The 19,835-nt window shown below is 43.0% G+C and overlaps 1 protein-coding gene across 1 annotated transcript in view; it reads left to right on the top strand.

The window, feature by feature from the left end:
• Positions 1 to 7,232, top strand: part of LOC128941434 (zinc finger SWIM domain-containing protein 6-like) — a 334,075-nt gene extending 326,843 nt beyond the window's left edge. The window contains exons 13-14 of the mRNA XM_054283199.1: positions 5,016 to 5,097; positions 6,370 to 7,232. Of these exons, the coding sequence (XP_054139174.1) occupies positions 5,016 to 5,097; positions 6,370 to 7,232 (945 nt within the window). The remainder of the gene's footprint in view (positions 1 to 5,015; positions 5,098 to 6,369) is intronic.
• The last annotated feature ends 12,603 nt before the right edge of the window (positions 7,233 to 19,835 follow it).

The raw sequence follows: 19,835 nt of genomic DNA, 5'->3' as shown, positions 1-19,835 counted from the left end.
GCAGGGGTCCCAGTGTTATATGTAGTAGAGATAATTCATGCTATAGAAAATAGGTGTATATATATATGTATAAAATATTAGTGGAGCTTAAACCTATGTTTGTGTATAAAATGTTGGTGAAGGTTAAACATATGCTTATGAAACCACCCTGTCCAGGAACAGAAGCTATTCATATTGTTACTAGTTCCCAGCCAGAGTTAAGATAAAATCAAACCCTGTTCACATATGAACAGAGTAGCTCTGAGCCATGGTGCCTGCAATTGTCTTTTCAGGGCTAGACGTATGCACATGTTAAGCAGTTCCCGGACTGGCTCTGGGATTGTGTTGGACCCATTATCAGATGCAAGAGACAGGCTGGAGCCGATTTACTCTGCACCTGGGAGATATCATCTGGAATTTCCTGGGTGATGATCTCAGGAAGCCCACCAGGTCTTGCACCTGGACTTGAGATGGCATCACCTACTACATGTGAATAGTTCTTCCTCTGGAATACTCAGACATTCATCTGGGCTTTGGACACTTTCTTTGTCTGATTCTACACATGTATGGACCCAACTTTACATGCCAAGAGAGACAAAGAATTATGTTGTCATCTTTGCCTCAGGCAGAATAAACTGTATATAAGCAGGCTTCTGGAAGCACTTGGGGTGTACCTTTTGGGGGAACGCTGCCACTCTGTCGGCCAGATCCCAAAGGGCACCCAGCAGCTGCTCCCGGGGCTGACACTGTCTTGGTTGTGGGAAGGTTTTCAAATTTTCTATTTTTAATTGACCTAACAAATCTTTGTCAAATTTTTATAAATTAGGCTCTCGATTTGATCATTTATAACATCAGGATGAGAGAAGAGATGAGAATCTTGACTTCATGTTTCAGAAGGCTGATTTATGATTTTATTATAGATATTATATTAAAAGAAAATGATATATTAAAACGATACTAGAAGAATAGAAGAAAGGATTTCATCAGAAGGCTAGCAAGGAATAGAAAGGAATGATAATAAAATCTTGTGACTGCTCACAGCCTCAACACAGGTGGCTGTCATTCGTCATCTAGTAAAAAACATTTCACATGCTGGGTAAACAATTCTCCAAATCACATTCCAAAGCAGCAAAACATGGAGAAGCTGAAGCTTCTCAGCTTCTCAGGAGAAAAGATCCTGGCAAAAGGATTTTTCATAAAATATGTCTGTGACAGTATTCCTATGCTTGAGACATAAGACAGACTCACGTGTGTTTCCTCAGACAAACAGCCTCGTTTATTGTCTCTGGCATCCTTTTCTAGACAATTCAAAACTCCTGGTGCTTCACAGACATTGGTCTAAACTCTACACCCCACAGACTCTTAACCAGTCAAATACTTGTATTTTAGGAGAACTCCCATTGGCTCTGTCAGCTTCTGTCAGTCAGCCCAGAGGCTGGTTCATGGAGCTGAGCTGGGCCGCTTATTATAACTTGATTAATGCTAATGCTACAGTTGGGGTAGGAGGCAGAGATTGAAAGAGGGAGGGTTGTGGGAAAGATACTTTTAAGGTTTTATTTAACTTCTCATTATCCTGCTCTGATTTTGTTAGTGTAATAAATTCAATGCATATCTCTACCTTGAGCCTGTTTTGCCCATGATGGCATTTGATGAGTGCTCTCTCCTGGTCCTTATCTCAACCCATGAACCCTTTATTAAACTTTCTCTCCCCTGTCCAGCTGCAGAGGGGAGTGAGTGAGTGGCTTTGGTGGGTGCCTGGCATCTGGCCAGTGTCAACCCACGACATCCCAGTTGGACCTCCTGGCTGACAGGACACACTGCTGACTCATTCAACTTGCCATCAACCAGGATCCCCAGGTCCCTTTCCACAGTGCTGATCTCCAGCCTCTTGTTCCCCAGTCTATCCATATATCCAGGGTTGCCTCGTCTCAGGTGCAGAATCCGGCAGTTGCCTTTTTTAAACTTCATACAGTTGGTGATTGCCCAGGCAATGACTACAAGTGATATAAAATATGGGTATAGCAATAAGAGCTTATGGTCCTTTTTTTATGAATCTGCTGGCTTTATGAGAGAACTTCTTTGCAGGTACTCCTTGTCCAGAGAGATAAATCATTGGATCCCGTCCCTCAGGTGTGTCAACTGCACCATTAGTTTGGTGTCATCTGAAAATTTGCTCAGGGTGCATTTGATCCCTTTGTCTATGTCAATATAGAAGATTTTAATTAACACTGGTTGCAATACAGATCCTTGGAGGGACACCAGTTGTCACCAATGTCCATTGGGACTCTGAACTGGTGACCACTACCCTCTGGATGTGACTGTCCAATCCCTTTTTTATCCATCAAACAGTTCACCCATCAAATCTATCTCTCCAATTTAGGGAGAATGATGTTGTGGGGGACTGTGTCAAAGGCTTTACAGAAGTCCAGATAAATGACATCTGCAGCCCTTTCCTTGTCCACTGATGTAGACACTCCATCACAGAAGGCCACTGGGTTGGTCAGGCAGGACTTGTCCTTTGTGAAGCTGGGCTGGCTGTCTTGAATCACCTCCCTGTCCTCCATGTGCCTTAGCAGAGCTTCTAGGAGGATCTGTTCCAGGATCTTCCCAGGCACAGAGGTGAGGCTGACAGAGTGGTAGTTCCCAGGGTCCTCTTTTCTACCCTTTTTTAAGATGGGTGCAGTGTGTCCCTTTTTCCAGTCATCTGGGACTTCATCTGTAATGACTTTTCAAATTTCACAGAGAGTGGCTTAGCAACTACATCAGCCAGTTTTCTCTAGACTCTGGGATGCATCTCATCAGGTCCCATGTACTTTTGCACATTCAGGTTCCTCAGGTGGTCACAAACCTTATCTTTACTTACAGTGGGAGGGACTTTGCTCCCCCAGTCCCTTTCTTGCTGTCCATCCACTTGAGAGGTATTGAAGACTGAGGCAAAAAAAGCTTTTGAGTACCTCATCCTCCTCCTCATAATCTGTTGTTACCAGTTTTCCAGCACTGTTTATCGAGGGGAGTATACCTCCTTTGACCTTCCTTTTCTGGTTCAGAGACCTGTAGAAGCCTTTCCTGTTATTCTTTGCACCCCTTGTCAGGTTCAGTTCCAGTTTTACCTTTGCCTTCCTCACCCCATCCCTACCCAACTGAACTTCATCCCTATACTCTTCCCAGGATACCTGTCCTGGTTTCCACTGCCTGTCCATTTGCTTCTTTCCCTTTTTTTGATCAGCAGGTCACTACTCAGACATACCAGTCTCCTGTCTTCTTTGCCTGATTTCTTGATCCTGTGAATTGTTAGCTCTTGTGCTTTATGAAAGACTTCCTTACAGATCTGCCAGTTCTGTTCCATTCCCTTGTCCCTGAGAGCAGTCTTCCAAGGGATCCAACTATCTCCCTTAAGAGCTAGAAGCTTGCTTTCCCAAAGTTCAGGGGCTTAACTTTGCTCCTTACCTGACCCATATCCCTCAGGACTGCAAACTCCACCAATGTGTGATCACTGCAGCCCAGGCAGCCTCCAATCTTGACATCTCTGATTAACTCACTTGTGTTGGTGACCAACAGATGTAGCAACACATCCTCTTTGGTAGGGCTATCTATTACCTGGCTCAATAAGTTGTCATCCATGCATACCAGGAGTCTCCTGGATTGTCTACAGCTTGCCATGCTACTTTCCCAGCAAATGTTGGGGTGGTTGAAGTCCCCCAGCAGGATGAGAGCTAGCAAGTGCAATGCCTCCTGTAGCTGTAGCAAGAAGGCTTTGTCAATAGGCTCCCCTTGATCAGGTGGCCTGTAGTAGACACAAACCACAAGGTTCTCTTTGTTGCCTTGATCTCTGGTCCTTACCCACAGGCTTTCAACCTGCTCATGGCTGTTCTTCAGACAGCTCTTCACTGTTGGTGATGACATCAAATGCAAAGAAAAATATAAGTGTAAGAAATAATCTAAATATAAAAAAATCAAAATGTCAATATCAAGATGGCAGCGATGAGAAAACACTGATGCAGTGTTATAGCTTTGAGCTCTGCTCTAGGTGTTGTTTTCCTCTTCTTGTCTGTCTTTCCCATGCAAGCTCCCTTTTATTTTAATTTTGTTACAGATAAACAACTGCCTTCTGATTGGTCCTCAGGGCCTCTGCTAGTTTTGTGGCACACAAAACATGTCTCAAGCATTGCATGCATGTGATCATTTTCAATCACAGTAAGTTACACACTCATATGGTGGTCTTCCACCAAAGTAATTTTTTCACAGCATGCTCAGCAAACACACAAATTATCAGAGCCTTTAGGGTTAATATTCTCTTGTTCTAATCTTGGTTAGGATGCTAGGTGTCTGGCACTGTTCCCACACTTCACAATACACCTCTTGATGCAGAGGGCATATTAATAGACTGGACCTGTCTGTTTCTTCCAGTGTTGCTGCCTTCAACTGGAAGTATAGAGGAGAATATAATTTGTGTCCCAGAATACTGGGATATATCTGGAAGTGTGTATATATGTATCTTTGCAGCATAAGCAGCCAGTCAAATCACAGTACACTCTGACTCCTGTATGTATTGTTGAAGCCAATGACCAAAAAATGCAGATGGGGGAAAAATCTGATTGGTTAGATTGCCCAGCAGGAGTTGACATGTTCCCACTTTAAAGATTTATATACATAGAGGGAGGAGACACAGGATAATTTAATTTGAATAATTGAATAATTGGGCTTTGTTGTTGGTTGGGGATAGGAGGGCTTTTTTTGTGGGATGGTGGGGATTTTGTTTTGTTTGGTTTTTTCTTCCCCCCCCAATTAAAACAGAGCTTCTCATCTAGCCTAGAAGGACCTGCAGTTGGAATTACTCTCTGTATGCTTTTCTAAGATAGCTGAGTAGTATTTATCAAGTCTTTTGACATATCAGGTAAAAAGAGGTAACAGAGCAGAGAAGGCAAGAGGCTGCCATTTTGAACCTCATTGTATTTGAGTAACTTAAATCCCTGATTGTTGGTATATTGTCTTGGTTTTACAATAGGATGAATTTGTACTTTGTATTGTTTCAATAGGTGATGCGGATGACACTGTCAACATTGAATTGGCGACGACGGGAAATGGTGAGGTGGTTAGTAACATGTGCAACAGAAATAGGTATGTTCTGAGGTGCTTCTCAAGGGCTCCTACCTTTTTGTCAGCTAATCTTAGATGGCTTGATCTTGTTTGTCAACACTCAGGCTCTGCAAATATCTCACACCTTCTGTTCCTCTTTAAAATCCCTTTTTTAAAAGACAATAATTATGTCAGTGTTGAGTGGGTTTTTTGAGCATGTAATAGACTAGGCACAGGCCAAGTAAGACAATACTTGATTAATGCAGTGTAACTTCTTTCCCCCTTCAAGGTAGGGACATTGATAACCCAGATTTCCCCTTCTTCCCTCCATGTTGGGTTTGGGTTTGAAGCTGCAGCAGAGAAAGGGGTAGTGGTTATGGGATGTTACACTATGCTACAACTTTGCTTGCTCTGAAGGGCAAGGCTCCAAAAGACTGATGAGAGCACTGTCTTGTCAGTGGTGGGGAAGATGAACCAAAAAACAGGTGAATGAAATGTGGAGGTTGCGTCCCACTGTGTGGCATACAAGATCTCATGAAGGGGTTCTCAACATTTGTCTTCTTGGTTTCATTTTTTAAGCCCCTTTGTAAATCCAAGATTAGAGTGTAATGCTTCTTTGTTACGTGGCTATGACATTGTGCAGGCCTCTCACCTGCACTGGAAAGCCAACCAAACACTAACACAACCCAAGCCTTTCTACAATATTGCTCAGAGTATTTCCCTAATAAAAACCTTTATGTTCAAGTGCATATCAATTCAATACAAGATGTATCTGAAAAGCTTGTTGGGAGAGGGTAGAGGTAAGGATTTTTAATTTTATATCTTTTAAAGTTGTGCTTAGTATTAAATGCCATGGTGTTCTATTAAATGAGACATTTGGCATGCCTTCATATTCTTTTGTGCATGTGCTGTACCGTGAGATGCACATTAAGAAAAAAAAGTTAAAATTGCCTTTTAAGTGTTTGGTGTGAGGGCTGCTTTTGAATGATATGATAAGACCAAATGAGCCAGAACTTGTTATACAATTTGTCTTAGATAACAAGTAAAACAGCTCAATTTTCTCACTGGGATATAAAAGCTTATCTTGCAGGCTTTTTTGTTATCTGCATTTCAGTGATTGCTGCGGAGTGTACACAGTTAGCCTTTGTTTTAATGTCCTTTTGCAGACATGTTATCAGGTTTAGCTTTTCTTGCTGAAGCTGGTCTCCTTCAGTGTACTGGCAACCTCTTAGAACTTTGACTGTAATCTTTTCCTGAACGTCTAAATCTGCTAGGTTTTGTCAGTTGTGCCTAATCCTTTCTTTCTCTCCCCAGGTGTTTATGCACTGGACAGTATAATGCAAAACTGGTTTACACTTTTCACTCCAACAGAAGCTACTAGTATTGTTGCTACAACAGTGATGTCCAACAGCACCATTGTCCGTCTGCATCTGGACTGTCATCAGCAGGAGAAGCTGGCCAGCAGTGCTAGAACACTTGCTCTACAGTGTGCCATGAAGGATCCTCAAAACTGTGCCCTCTCTGCACTGACTCTGTGTGAAAAGGATCATATAGCTTTTGAGACCGCTTACCAAATCATTCTAGATGCTGCTACAACCAGCATGAGCTACTCACAGCTTTTTACTATAGCACGATACATGGAGCACCATGGTTACCCTATGCGGGCCTATAAGCTGGCCACTTTGGCCATAACGCATCTCAACTTGAGTTACAATCAGGACACACACCCTGCCATTAACGATGTTCTCTGGGCATGTGCACTCAGCCATTCTCTTGGGAAAAATGAGCTAGCAGCTTTAATACCTCTGGTGGTCAAAAGTGTCAAGTGTGCAACAGTACTGTCAGATATTTTGCGCAGGTGTACTTTAACCACTCCTGGCATGGTGGGACTTCATGGAAGGAGGAATTCTGGTAAGCTCATGTCACTGGACAAAGCCCCTTTAAGACAACTCTTGGATGCCACGATCGGAGCTTACATTAATACAACTCATTCACGTCTCACTCACATCAGCCCACGACACTATAGTGAGTTTATAGAGTTCCTCAGCAAGGCCCGAGAGACCTTCTTAATGGCTCATGATGGACACATACAGTTTACACAGTTTATTGATAACCTAAAACAAATCTACAAAGGCAAAAAGAAACTGATGATGTTGGTTCGTGAGCGGTTTGGTTGACGAAAATGAGTGAAGGGAGGAGGTGGTTTGGTATTACTTGAGCTTGCCTTCGTATCTTTTTGAACTTAAAGAAACAAAGCCACACTGGTATTATATGTGTATAGTTATACTGAGTTTGAAAACTAAACTGTCATGTTGTGAAAGTTTGTGTGTTTAATTTTTTTCCTTTATTCTGTTTTGTGCGATTAAAAAAGGTTTGGTTTACACTGAGTATATGTTGTCAAGTAGCAAAAGCCCACATCACTCTCCTGTTCTTTCTGTATATGTTCACAGCCTCAAAAACAAAACATATATTTCAATGGCTTTAAAAAAGCAAACAAAGCACCTCCATCCTGTGATAAGTACCTCAAATACATTCAGCTTTGCTCCTTGGTAACTCATTATTATATTTCAATGTATTTAAACAAGCCAACAAATGAAATACTAGTAGTTGAAAGGCTGACCATGTGGCTTTGCAGTGCTCTTCATCCAGAAGCATGGCACACAATGCTTATGCATGTGGAAACTTAGCAACTGTCAACATACATTCTCAGGGATTTGTCAAAATAAATTTTTTAAACTATGAGAGCATTTATTGTACTGTATATATATTATAGTAGATGTCTGAATATTGAAAAAATCTAACATTAATTTATTTTAAAAAAATCAAATATATGTAATGCAAAGTACTTGAAGCTGCAGTAGCTTGGTTTTAAAGAAAAAATATCTGAAGGACTAAAGTGCGCCTTGCTTCAGGTTGGCTCAGGTGGGGAACTATTTGCTGGGCATCTATTCAGAGCCATCTTTTGGATTGCATGGTTGGAATGATACCTACTGGGGAAGTTTTATATATGTATACGTATGTATGTGTGTGTGTGTATGTGTGTGTGTGTGTGTGTGTGTGTATACACACATAAACACATGCTTGTAACAGGCACTATAGTAAAGAGGGACAACAAAAAATACACAACCAGAGCAGCAAGCCTTAGCATTAAGAATACAGTATGCCAGAATTGGGGTTTGTGCCTCCTAGCCTAGGAAACTTAAAGAAATATCATTTTGGACATAAAATGCAAAATGATTGACATGATACATTACACCTTTGCAGTGAGCTAATAATAAGCTAACCTTTGTGCACAAATATATATATATATGATATATATTCTGCATAGGTATTTTGACTGTGCAGGACAGGAAGTTGTGTAGGTATGACTGTTCTACTTTTCTGTTCATTTTTGTAATATGTTTTATTTTCTCTAGAATCACTCAAACAAAAGCAACCTTCTATCTTGCCTTGTCTTAATGCTTTAAATTAACCAAACTGGAGATCTAGCTACCAAACCATTCATTATATTCTTAAATACCAAATTTGATTACAGTATTGTGACTTTGCTTTAGCTGATAGTTCTGCATCCTTGTGCTTTTTAAAACAGTTTTTGTTTTGGTGCAAAAGTTGTCCAATGTCTCTTGTTCCCTTCATTAGAGAACATGCTAGATTTATGTTTGTAGGTATTTTTGTTTAGAAAAACTATTTCATGCTCTCCATTTTATTTATTATAATAGGTAAAAAGGTTGTACTTCATTACCCATGTAAACAATCTCATGAAGTTGAAATTAAGATTTGATACAATTATATCAATTTATTTATGTAACTAAATCACTGTTTTATAAACTTGTTACTGATAACAATTTTTTTGTTTTGATTAAAATTAGTTTTTTGAAAGTTGATTCTGTCTCCTTTATGGTGTCTGTTGCTGGAGTTAAATTATCTATGAATAGTTCATAGATCTTAAAAGCCCAGCTTGCAACTTTGGTGCATTATGGTGATAAGCAATATGACCAAGAAAGAAATGTTTTTTTCCTCAAAAATCTGCTGAGGAAAAGTAGTGTTCACAATTACAACAGCACCTTTGCTCATGCAGGAAGACTTGATGTGTCAGAAGGACCAAATGGTGCCTGCAATTGAAGATGTGTGGTCCATACAACGAACCATAAGCCTTGACATATTGCCCTGGTGGGATGGAAGAGTGTTTGGGAGCATGTTTCCATTCAGTGGATTATTTGGGTGACCATGAAAGTTAAGATGTGCTGCAGATATATACAAGGACAGTTCTTGCTGTTCTTTAGATTTTCTAAAGCATTTTGTGTATTCTGAACTGTGCAACTCATTCCACCCAGCATGGAGTTCTTGCTCACCAACTAACAGACATCATTTCTGCATTTTTGGAGTCTTTGCTGAGTAAGATGTGTGTAAGTTTTCCAGCCCTTAGTGAAGCATGCCATACAGAATGGTTGAAAATTGAAGAGGAGTGTTCTGCTTTACCAAGATCTTTATCATCTCAGGTATGTTATATGATGTCATATTTGACTACATGATCTGAACACCTTCACTTTCTTTTTCTAGTATCTTCATCTGAAAACAGAATTAGCATGCAGCAAGCAACTATCAGAGATGCCGATGTACTCATGAATTCTGACAGTGAGACTTGTGTCACTGGAAGATTAATGAGGAAAAAACCCGAATCTTTGTACAACTTGTCATGTAAATATATGAGTCTATACCAAGCCTTGCTAGCAACTGAGTTGTCCTGACCTGGTAGTACTAACATTCTGTAGCTTCTGTAGCTTCTATGCCTTCCAAGTATTCAATTCACATGATGTGTTTGCTTCATTATCTTGTCTCAGAATAATTTTCTGCTACAGACAATAAGCAATGAGAAGGATGTTCCATTCTGTAAAAGGATTTGTGTGGGTGTTGGGGCTTTTTTTGCCTCTTACAAATAATTCAGTATTATGGATATTGTGGATTATATAGATTGCAAAACTGAAGCTTATTTGAAGACAAAGGCTTTACAATGAAATGTGATCTTTATGGTTGCCACCTGCTTTTGACAAGCACAATGGCTTATTCTTCTTTCAGAACCGATCAAAGTTTGACTTGTTTTCAGGACTGATTGAAATCTCTTTATATCCTCAGTGGTGTTGCACAGTTCAGTTCACACCATGTGTTTGCCCTACATGAGTTTCTGGTCCCTAGGTTTTTTTGAGATCTTAATACCCCTAATGGTCCCTAGGTTCATTTTCTTATCCAGAAATAACTCCAGTATTGTCCTTAATACGTAGTTTTTCCAGTAGAGAGGTTGAGAGGGTAAGAGAGCAAAAGGGCAAGAGAGTAAAAGGGTAAGAGAGCAGAAGCGTAAGAAAGCAGAAGCATAAGAGAGCAGAAATGTAAGAGTGAGGTTCCCGTTACAATACGATAAATCTTCTTCTGTGTTGAATATTCTAATTCTTGCTAACCAATCTAGTACAATATACAAATCCTATAGCATTTACATACAGCCTATAAGAATCACTGCATTACCATACTGTGTTACGTTTTAAACCCTAAAAACTACTCTTTGGACCCCTTCTGCCAAGCTAGTAGGGTCTGCTCTGACCCTTGGACCTGTCTGCAAGCAGAGGGTATTGTTTCATCAAAAGGGGATTACCTTCAGTCTGGTGTGACGGTGGTCACAAGGGTTTGCAGGTGAAGAGAGAGGCGAGAATGTTGATTCCATGATCAGAAGGCTGATTTATTATTTTATGATATATATACTACATTATAACTATACTAAAAAGAAATAGAAGGAAAAGTTCTCAGAAGGCTAGCTAAGCTAAGAATAGAGAAGAATGATAACAAAGGCAGCTGGCTCAGACCGAGAGCGAGAGCCAGCTCTGCCGTGAGTGGCCAGTAAATCCAAACATCTACCCGAGACCAATCACGGATCCCCCTGTTGCATTCCACAGCAGCAGATAACCATTGTTTACACTTTGTTGCTGAAACTTCTCAGCTTCAGCAGGAAAAATCCTAACTGAAATAAACAGGGCAGGAGACTTTTTCTCCTTTTAATGCCTTTATTAAAAGTGATCAGCTCAGGATTGGGCAGCTCGGACGGGTCTGCAGCTTCCCATCATCTCTCCCAGGGCGAGGAGGAGGAGGAGGATATTCACAGCTTTGTCCACTAGAGGCAGAGCTGGGGGTCCGGTCCTCGTGGGAGCCTTTAGGGCGTGGTGTTGCCTTCTGGTATAAGGCAAGGCGACCTGGTTCTGAGGAAATGGCACGGCGACCCACTCTCCAGGGTCGCTCGGGCCTAGGACACACGCAGACACCAATGTGGTGGACGGTCCAAAGGCCTTTATTATCTCATCTCTTGGGGTTTTATAATCTTGGGGGTCTGTCTACGTCAGAGGGGGTCTGTCTTTACCATCTATGGTTAGTAAGGGGTGGAAAGTTACTGGGTAGGGGATGGAAAGTTACTGGTATTCGGTTAAGGGAGGCTACATTCCTATGTTAATTTCTTATCTAAGGGGAACAGAGGGTCCTGCCTTTCCGTCACATCGCGAGATCTTCCGAACGCCTGTCCCTGTCTACCACAGTGTGGTGACCCCTTCCGATGTTAAATTGGTCCCAATCTCGCCCTCTGCGAGACCCAGCCCGGGGGCTCTCGAACGCAGGGTGAGGAACAACGAAGGTTTTCAGCATCTCTGCAGGCCCAGCACTCCGCTCCTCACGTCCAGACATCACTCCAATCTCTCAACTCTTAGGTGGCTCGTTGTTTTTGGGGTTTGCTCAGTACGTTTGGAGCAGTAGTCCCCCACAGCATGCTGGTCCTGGAGTCACTTTGCATAGCTCCCCCCCCCCCCCCCCAGGTCTCTTCACTATTCTGGGGAAAAGTACAACTTAGCCTCGGGCAAGGCTCTGCTAATACAAAAGGAGCAATTAGCAACAACGACCCGTGATTACAATAACAAAACAAGCAGAACTTCGGCAGCAACAGTGATCTGGCTGATTTTTGTAACCTTTTCTCACAAAAAAAAAAAAAAATAGCAGAATTTTTGTTCATAACACTAACAAAAGGATTTTAATGAAAAGATGTCTGTGAAAGTCCGGCCACACCATTGTTTTCCAGTTGTTCAGTAACTAAGGTATCTCAAACCTTGCTTTCATTTCAATCTCACTTATAGTTTCTATATTCTCAAAATCTTTTGCCAGACAATCATATTTATAAGGCTTTCCTGTTTCATCTTCCCCAACACCTGCTATTGGACAATTTCTGATCCCCCTGTATCCTATATAATGGGCTGTTTTAGCCTATTTCGGGTTAGAAGAGCTGTCACTGGAACCTTCACGGAAGAACTAATAAAGACATCGCTGTGGAACGCCAAACGGCCTTCTCCTCTCTCGCCCTGCGTCTGCCTGACTGTGGCACCGAGCAAGCTAAGAGCTGAAATCACAATGAGCTGATAATCACTAAAGAGCTGATATCCCTTGAGCTTGCTATGGTTGCCAGTGGCCGAAAACTGCTTGGGTATTCAGGCAGTCTGTCCCGTAAGAGGACTGAGCTATCCAGACTTGTGCAGCCTGCTTGGGGGCAAATCTGAACCCAGCAGAAGGCCGATTTACTGCAGCAGTGGTCCCAGCAGATGCTGCAACTTGCTGCAGTGACAGCAACAGTGGCAGTGGCAGTAGCAGCAGTTGCCCCTTTTTTCCACAACCTCAGCAACAGTAGCAGCAGTTACAGCTTGCCACATATTAAGGGTAACATTTTCCATCTCTTATTCTATACCATCTACATCATGTCCAGATTTTATACCTTTCAATTATATACATATATATATACACACATATAACTATTCATAAGTATGGTTATTATTTCAGTAGTCATTGACCATCCCCCCCAAGATGTTGGTTGAGTTCATTTAGTCCATGACTGGTATAACTGGAGTGGTCCATACTCATTACTGAAGCAAAGTGAAAATTTTCCAGGATAGAAATCCATTTTAATTTAGGTGAAATGTACATTTTAGAGTTGAGTCTGTGGTTAGAAATCGTAGTTATTTAGCCAGACTGCAAGGCCTAAGCTCAGTGAAGTTACTTCGGCGAAGGACGGAGATAAAGGGGAGGAGACAGAAGATGATAGAGAGAGACAGGGACTGCTGTAAGGGCAAGTCAGCCTGACCTCGGAATTCTTTCTGATAAAAAGGAACTAGTGGTAAAAGTCACACGAAACCCATAAAAATGAATATGTATGAACCTATTGTGAAACTGTATGCATATGTATTTGAGAGGGGGATAAAAGGAGATCTGAAGTTCTCAGAGGTAGGCATGCCTTTTAAGGAGAGCATTCTCCGCATGTGTCCGGCGCCGTAATAAACATACCGAGCTTTACAACTTTTATAAAGTTGTGAGGTTTCTTCTTTTCTCTGCAAAACATTACCCATGGTATTTATGACATGCAGTGGCAGCATCATTCAGCAACTAGTATTACATATGCAATTCAACATTACAGACTGTTCTCACCCAAAAATCAAAGCCCATTGAAACACATCATGTTCCCCCATCCCTCTGCATTATCCACCAAGTGTACCCAAGTCCTTGAGCAAAAACAATCCCACGGATGGGTCTGCCTTTGCTTGAGCCAAGATTAGGCCAAACTGACTTTCATCACACATTTCTCATGCACCACAGGGATTTTATCCCTTTCTACAGTACCTAGAGGTTCAGATTGAGCAAGATCAGCTTGATTGGTAGAGCCTCAAGTGTTAACTAACCAGGTGGCTGTCGCTAAATGTAGATCCCAATGTTTCAAGGTCCCCCTACCCATTGCTTTCAGTGTGGTTCTCAACAGTCCATTGTACCATTCAATTTTCCCAGAGGCTGGTGCAGGATAGGGAATATGATACTCAATCCCATGCTCTGTGGCCCGGGTATTTATAAGGCTATTTTTGAAATTAGTCCCATTGTCTGACTCAATTCTTTCTGGGGTGCCATGTCACCACAGGACTTGCTTTTCAAGGGCCAAGATGATGTTCGAGGCAGTGGTGTGAGGCCCAGGGTACATCTCCAGCCACCCAGTGTCTGTTTCCACTATTGTAAGCATGTAGCACTTCCCATGGTGGGTTTATGGGAGTGTGATGCAATCAATCTGCCAGGCCTTCCAATTTATATTTCAACCATCATCCCCCATACTGCAGGGGCTTTTCTCCCTTGTCCTACTTGATTGCTGCACATGTTTCACAGCTATGGATAATCTAGGAGATAGTGTCCATTGTTAAGTCCACCCCTTGATCACACGCCCATCTTTATCTTGACTCTCTTCCCTGATGATCTGAGGTGTCATGGGCCCACTGAGCCAGAAATAACTCTCCCTTGTGTTGCCAGTCAAAATCTACCTGTAACACTTTAATCTTGGCAGCTTGGTCCACCTGTTTATTGTTGTAATGTTCCTCATGTGGTCCGACTCTTAGGTATCGGTGCATTTACATGACAGGCTTTGACAATCAACTTCTCTACCCAGGCAGCAATGTCTTGCTGCAATTCAGCAGCCCAGATTGGTTTTCCTCTGTGCTATCTATTGGCCTTTTCCTATCAGTCTAGCCACTCCTGCAGAGCATTTGCCACCATCCACAAGTCAGTGGAGAGTGTTGGCCATTTTTCTCATTCAGCAATATCTAAAGCCAACTGGACAGCTTTCAGCTCTGCAACCTGACTTGATCCACCTTGTCCTCCAGTAGCTTCTGCAACTCACTGTGTAGGGTTCCATATGGCAGCTTTCCATTTTTTATTTGCCCCTACCGTAAGGCAGGAAGTGTCAGTGAAAAGACCAGGTCACCTTTCATTTTCTGGTAGCTGGTTATATGGTGCAGCCTCCTCAGCACGTCATCTGCTCCTCTTCCTCTTCTGATGATATTCCAAAATATTTACCTTCAGGCCAGTTCATTATGATCTCCAAGATCCCTGGATGATTAGGACTTCCTATCCGAGCTTGCTGTGCGATTAGCGATCCAATTCCCCCATGTGGCATCAGTGGTATGATGTGTGGAAGGGACTTTCCCTTTGAACATCCAACAAATACTGGCAGTTGGAGTGCCAAGAGGAGCTGTGCTTCAGTGCCAATCACTTCTGAAGCAGCTCAAACCCCTTCATAAGCTGCCACTATCTCTTTTTCAGTTGGGGTGTAGCAGGCTTCAGATCCTTTGTATCCCTGGCTCCAGAACACCAGCATTCGTTCTCAAGTCTTCCTGGGTACTTTTTCCCATAGGCTCAAAGAAGGACCATTCTCTCCAGCTGCAGTGTTGGTATAGAGCAGTTAGTAGCCATGTTGTTTGAACTCATGATGTCACTTGGGGTGGAGGCTTGCATGTGTTTCTGGGCCCTAGGTTTTTTTGAGGTCTTAATACCTCTATGTTCCCTAGGTTTATTTTCTTATCCAGAAATAGCTCCAGTATTGTCCGTAACACGTAGTTTTTGCCATAGAGGGGCACTGACTAGAATAGTTATTGGGCTGGGCTTGGTGGTAATGACTTGTAGGAAGTTTATAAAGGTGCTGGAGTCTGTTCCAGGTATGTATGGTTCATGGTTATGGTTATGCACCCAGTTTGTTAGAGGAGGAGCAGGGGATGAGGCTTTTCAGCCTTTGCTTTCCTTCTTCTCCTCTGAATCCGTTACATCCCTATTGGAAGATGTTCAGTTTCCCCTGAATGTTAAAGAGACCATCTTTCTGGTATTTAATCTAGTAAGCTTCCTCTATACAGTCTGCAGAGTCTCTAAAATGAGAGCTGAGATTTCTAGAGGGGCTGATGAGACCCCTGACCCAGGTGTGGAAAATCCTGAGTGGTGTGGGAAATGGAAGGATATGGGCCAAATCCTAAAGGAATTTTCTGACCCTATAGTCTGGGACTTTCCACATGAACAAATTCAGAACCCAGCTGAGGTGGGGAAATACCTGAAAGAGAAGTGCCATGATGACCCTAAAGAGAAAAAGATCATTGCAGTAAGCTGGGCCCTGGCATATACTTATACTACTAGATACTGTGGGGCAGCAGACAGAGGAAGGGGAGCGGGGAGATAAATCAACAACAATCCCAGTCACTCAGGCTGCAACCAACACCCCAGTTACGAAGCCAGTAACTAAACGAGACAGTGAACCTAAGCCAGCAGCTAAACCAGACAGTAAGCCTCAACCAACAGCTACTGCTACTAACACAAGAAGCAGAAAGTGCACAGACAAGACCGATCGACCAGTAGATGGTGATAATGATGATGATGATGCAGGAAAAAGATCCTCAATGCCTCCTGACAAAATCAGGAGTCAAAGCAACTGGCACAATATCAGAAGCCAATATCGAATCCTTTTCACTGAAGGACCTTCGTGGCATAAGAAAGGATTACACTCGATGAGCTGATGAATCTATAAATAGTTGGTTAGTCCATCTTTAGGATGCTACAAGCAAGGCTACAATTCTAAACAGCACTGAAGCGAGGCATTTGGGATCCCTGTCACATAATCCCGTAATTGACCAAAGAATGATAAGGGGGGATAACCCTCACAGCCTCTGGGCACAGGTCCTAAGAAGTGTAGCACAAAGATACCTGTGTGCGGACGATCTCTATATGCAGCAAACCCAGTGGAAGACCATAGAACAAGGGATCCAACGCCTGAGAGAAATGGCAGTGGCAGAGATTATCTTCTCAGATGACATAACAATTAGAAATCTAGACTTGGTACCATGTACATCATGTTATGTGGTGAAAACTTGTATGACACACACCACAAGAATATGCTTCTGCTTTAGCAATAATGAAGCAGGATGACAGGGATGAGACTGTGCTTGATATGGCGAAGCTCCGAGCATATGCAGATGCTGTACATGGCCCAACACATGCCAGAATTGCAGCAGTGGAAGCACATCTGCAGAAATTAGAAGACAAGATAGCGGAGAATCATAAGAAACTCAGAGAGGTAATTAAAGAGGACCTTCTCCAAATCTCGGCAGTGCAAATCAGAGGTTCTGGTATCCAACACAGATGTTCCCCAGATGAGGAGAGAAGGTACACCCTATGAGCTGAGCTGTGGTTCTTTCTGCGTGATTGCAGAGAAAACATGAGGAGATGGGATGGAAAATCTACTGCTGCTCTGGCACAATGGGTGTGTGAATTGAAGGAAGGCAAGACTCAGTAAGGAAGTTCCACCAAAAGGGAAGCAGGTCCAGTTGCCCGTAGCCAAACTGCCAGGTATGATGATGATGGTGACATGTCCAATCCCCTTGAAGGAACCTCCAAGACATATGTCCAAGGAAAGAAGGATAACCAGGCTTAGAGGGGTCCTGCCTCTAGCCAGGTAGAGGCTAGGGAAAAACGTGTTTTCTGGACTGCGTGGATTCGTTGGCCTGGCACATCTGAACCACAAGAATATAAAGCTTTGGTTGATACTGGTGCACAATGCACATTAATCCCATCGAGACATGTGGGGGCAGAATCTGTCTCTATCGCTGGCGTGGCAGAGGAATCACAGGATTTTACTTTGGTGGAAGCTGATGTGAGCCTGACTGGAAATGAGTGGAAGAAACACCCTATTGTGACTGGCCCAGAGGCCCCATGCATTTTGGGCATAGATTACCTCCCAAGTGGGTATTTCAAAGACTCAGAAGGACTCAGGTGAACATTTAGGATAGTGGCTGTATTGACAGAAGGCATCCAGCAATTGAATACCTTACCTAAACTGTCCGAGAATCCATCTACACTTCTGAAGGGATAAGAACAGGTACAAATTACCACCTCAACAGTGCATTGCCAACAGTATAGAACAACTCAAAATGCTGCGATTCCCATCCATAAGATGATGCAAGAGCTGGAGAGCCAAGGGGTAGTGTGAAAAGTGCATATTATACGGCTCTATGCAGATATTTACTATATATATTATGTCGTATTGATTAGTAGTGCTGTATTAACATTTTAATGGTATGGTAAATGTAGTTTTGTAGTTAAAAGGTAACTTTTGTAGTTAAAATAGGACCTATGTATGTGGGAGATTCTTTTAAGAAAGGAATGAGGTACTCGCACCAGATAGCAGCTACAGGACACCTAAATCTTTCAGAGAAAGAGAATTTATTGCTCTCTTATCAGAAGAAACTTCTTCCTGCCTTGCTCAGTCATGAAGACATCGTTAGGATTAAGAGGAAGAAATTGACTCTGACCAGACGGAATCCTTTGTCTGAATGGAATTTATGCACCATGTATGAGATGTATGAATATTCAACGGGCTATTGCTTTTAAGAGTTAATCCTTTGTGAACAGGTGCCCTTTTTCAGGCTTATGTTTCCCAGAAAAAGGTACCCGGACGTCCGTAACTCTTTGTTTCTGTTGTCTCATATTGTCCTAATACAAATTGTCCAAATTATTATTACTCTAATTATATTGCTATTTTTATAACCATTTTATTATCATTAAACTTTAAAAAATTTTAAAAACAAGTGATTGGCGTTTTTCACAGGTAGTCAGCAAAACACACTCACCCTTCAACAGTCTCATTTGGCCTGTGCATAAATCTGAAGCAGAATGGAGATTGACTGTGGACTACCGTGCACTGAATGAAGTGACATCTGATGAACACCGAAGTGTTTGCAGCCAAGACTGAAAAACCGGGGGTCGAGTGGACCCCGACGCTCGGTGCAGCCTGGGCTGAAGAAACAGGACCCTAATGGATCCGGATGTGCTCGCAGCCGAGACTGAAGACGAGGGCGTTTAGTGATCCCTCGCGGAAATCCCATCCGGCAACCCCTTGTGGAGTCGCAGGATGGGCGGAGACGCCTCGGATCACGCCAGCACCCCGCCGGGACCTCACGGCGCCCCACGCAGCCCGCTCGCGTCTGGACACCTTCTGTTCCCCCGGAGAGGTAACAATGACCTTTTCCCACGTCTTCCTGGAGACTATATGTCCCTCCGGGACTGTGATTTAGCCCTCATAGCCTAGGAACAGATTTCCCAACATAGCACTGCCTGCAACCCGGGATGGGCTTGCGGTTGAGAAGAGGTGCCTGCAAAAACGGGCAACTGAATTTCTATGCCAGAACATGTAATCCTTACAGTGTGGGGACATATGATTGGTCATAAGGGACTTCGTGTGCCAGAAGACGCTCTCTACAAGCTTTTAAATTGGGCCAAAATTCATGGTTTCCCCATAGATGTGGAAACTGCCTTGAACCCGCGAACCTGGGACTCACTAGGTTACTGGCTGTGGGAGGAACTCATGAGGGGAGATGCGGCTGTGCCTCAACTGATACCGGTTTGGGGAGTCCTTTCAAGAGCGATACGGGGCTGGACCCCAAAGGGAAAGCAAATCCACTTCGGCAGGCATGTCCCAATTGGACTTGGAGGAGCGCCTCCCCCTGTGGCCCATAGACTCTCCTGCACTGCGGACTGCAGCAGAAATGCCCCTGCCACGACCAGTGGATTGGGCTTTCCCTGTTCCATACGTAGCAGCTGGCGAGCCTTTGCCACAGTCGGCACTGCTCCGGCCACCGGCGATACCCATGTCGGCTCCTGAGGAAAGTGAAGGGAGACGAGCACACATCCGATTGATGAGCATCGATCTCAGATTTATTGATCCAGCTTACACACTTTTATAGTAGTGTTAATTAAGCTCATGCATATTGCAAAACCCGAGCTCATCATTGGTTACAGATTACATGCCAACCCCTCCTTTGTTGTTAATACCTGTGGTTTCTTGTTGAGGCTAATACTTGTTTTCCTCATCCTGCTGTTGACTTTTTATTGAGCACCCTCAAGGACTCCATGTTTTCCAC

The sequence above is a fragment of the Melozone crissalis genome, unplaced genomic scaffold (genome assembly GCF_028551555.1).
Source record: "Melozone crissalis strain CALT ecotype California unplaced genomic scaffold, PUWL_Pcris_2 ptg000035l_1, whole genome shotgun sequence".
NCBI classification, from domain to species: Eukaryota; Metazoa; Chordata; class Aves; order Passeriformes; family Passerellidae; genus Melozone; species Melozone crissalis.
This window is presented reverse-complemented; position numbering and strand designations above follow the sequence as displayed.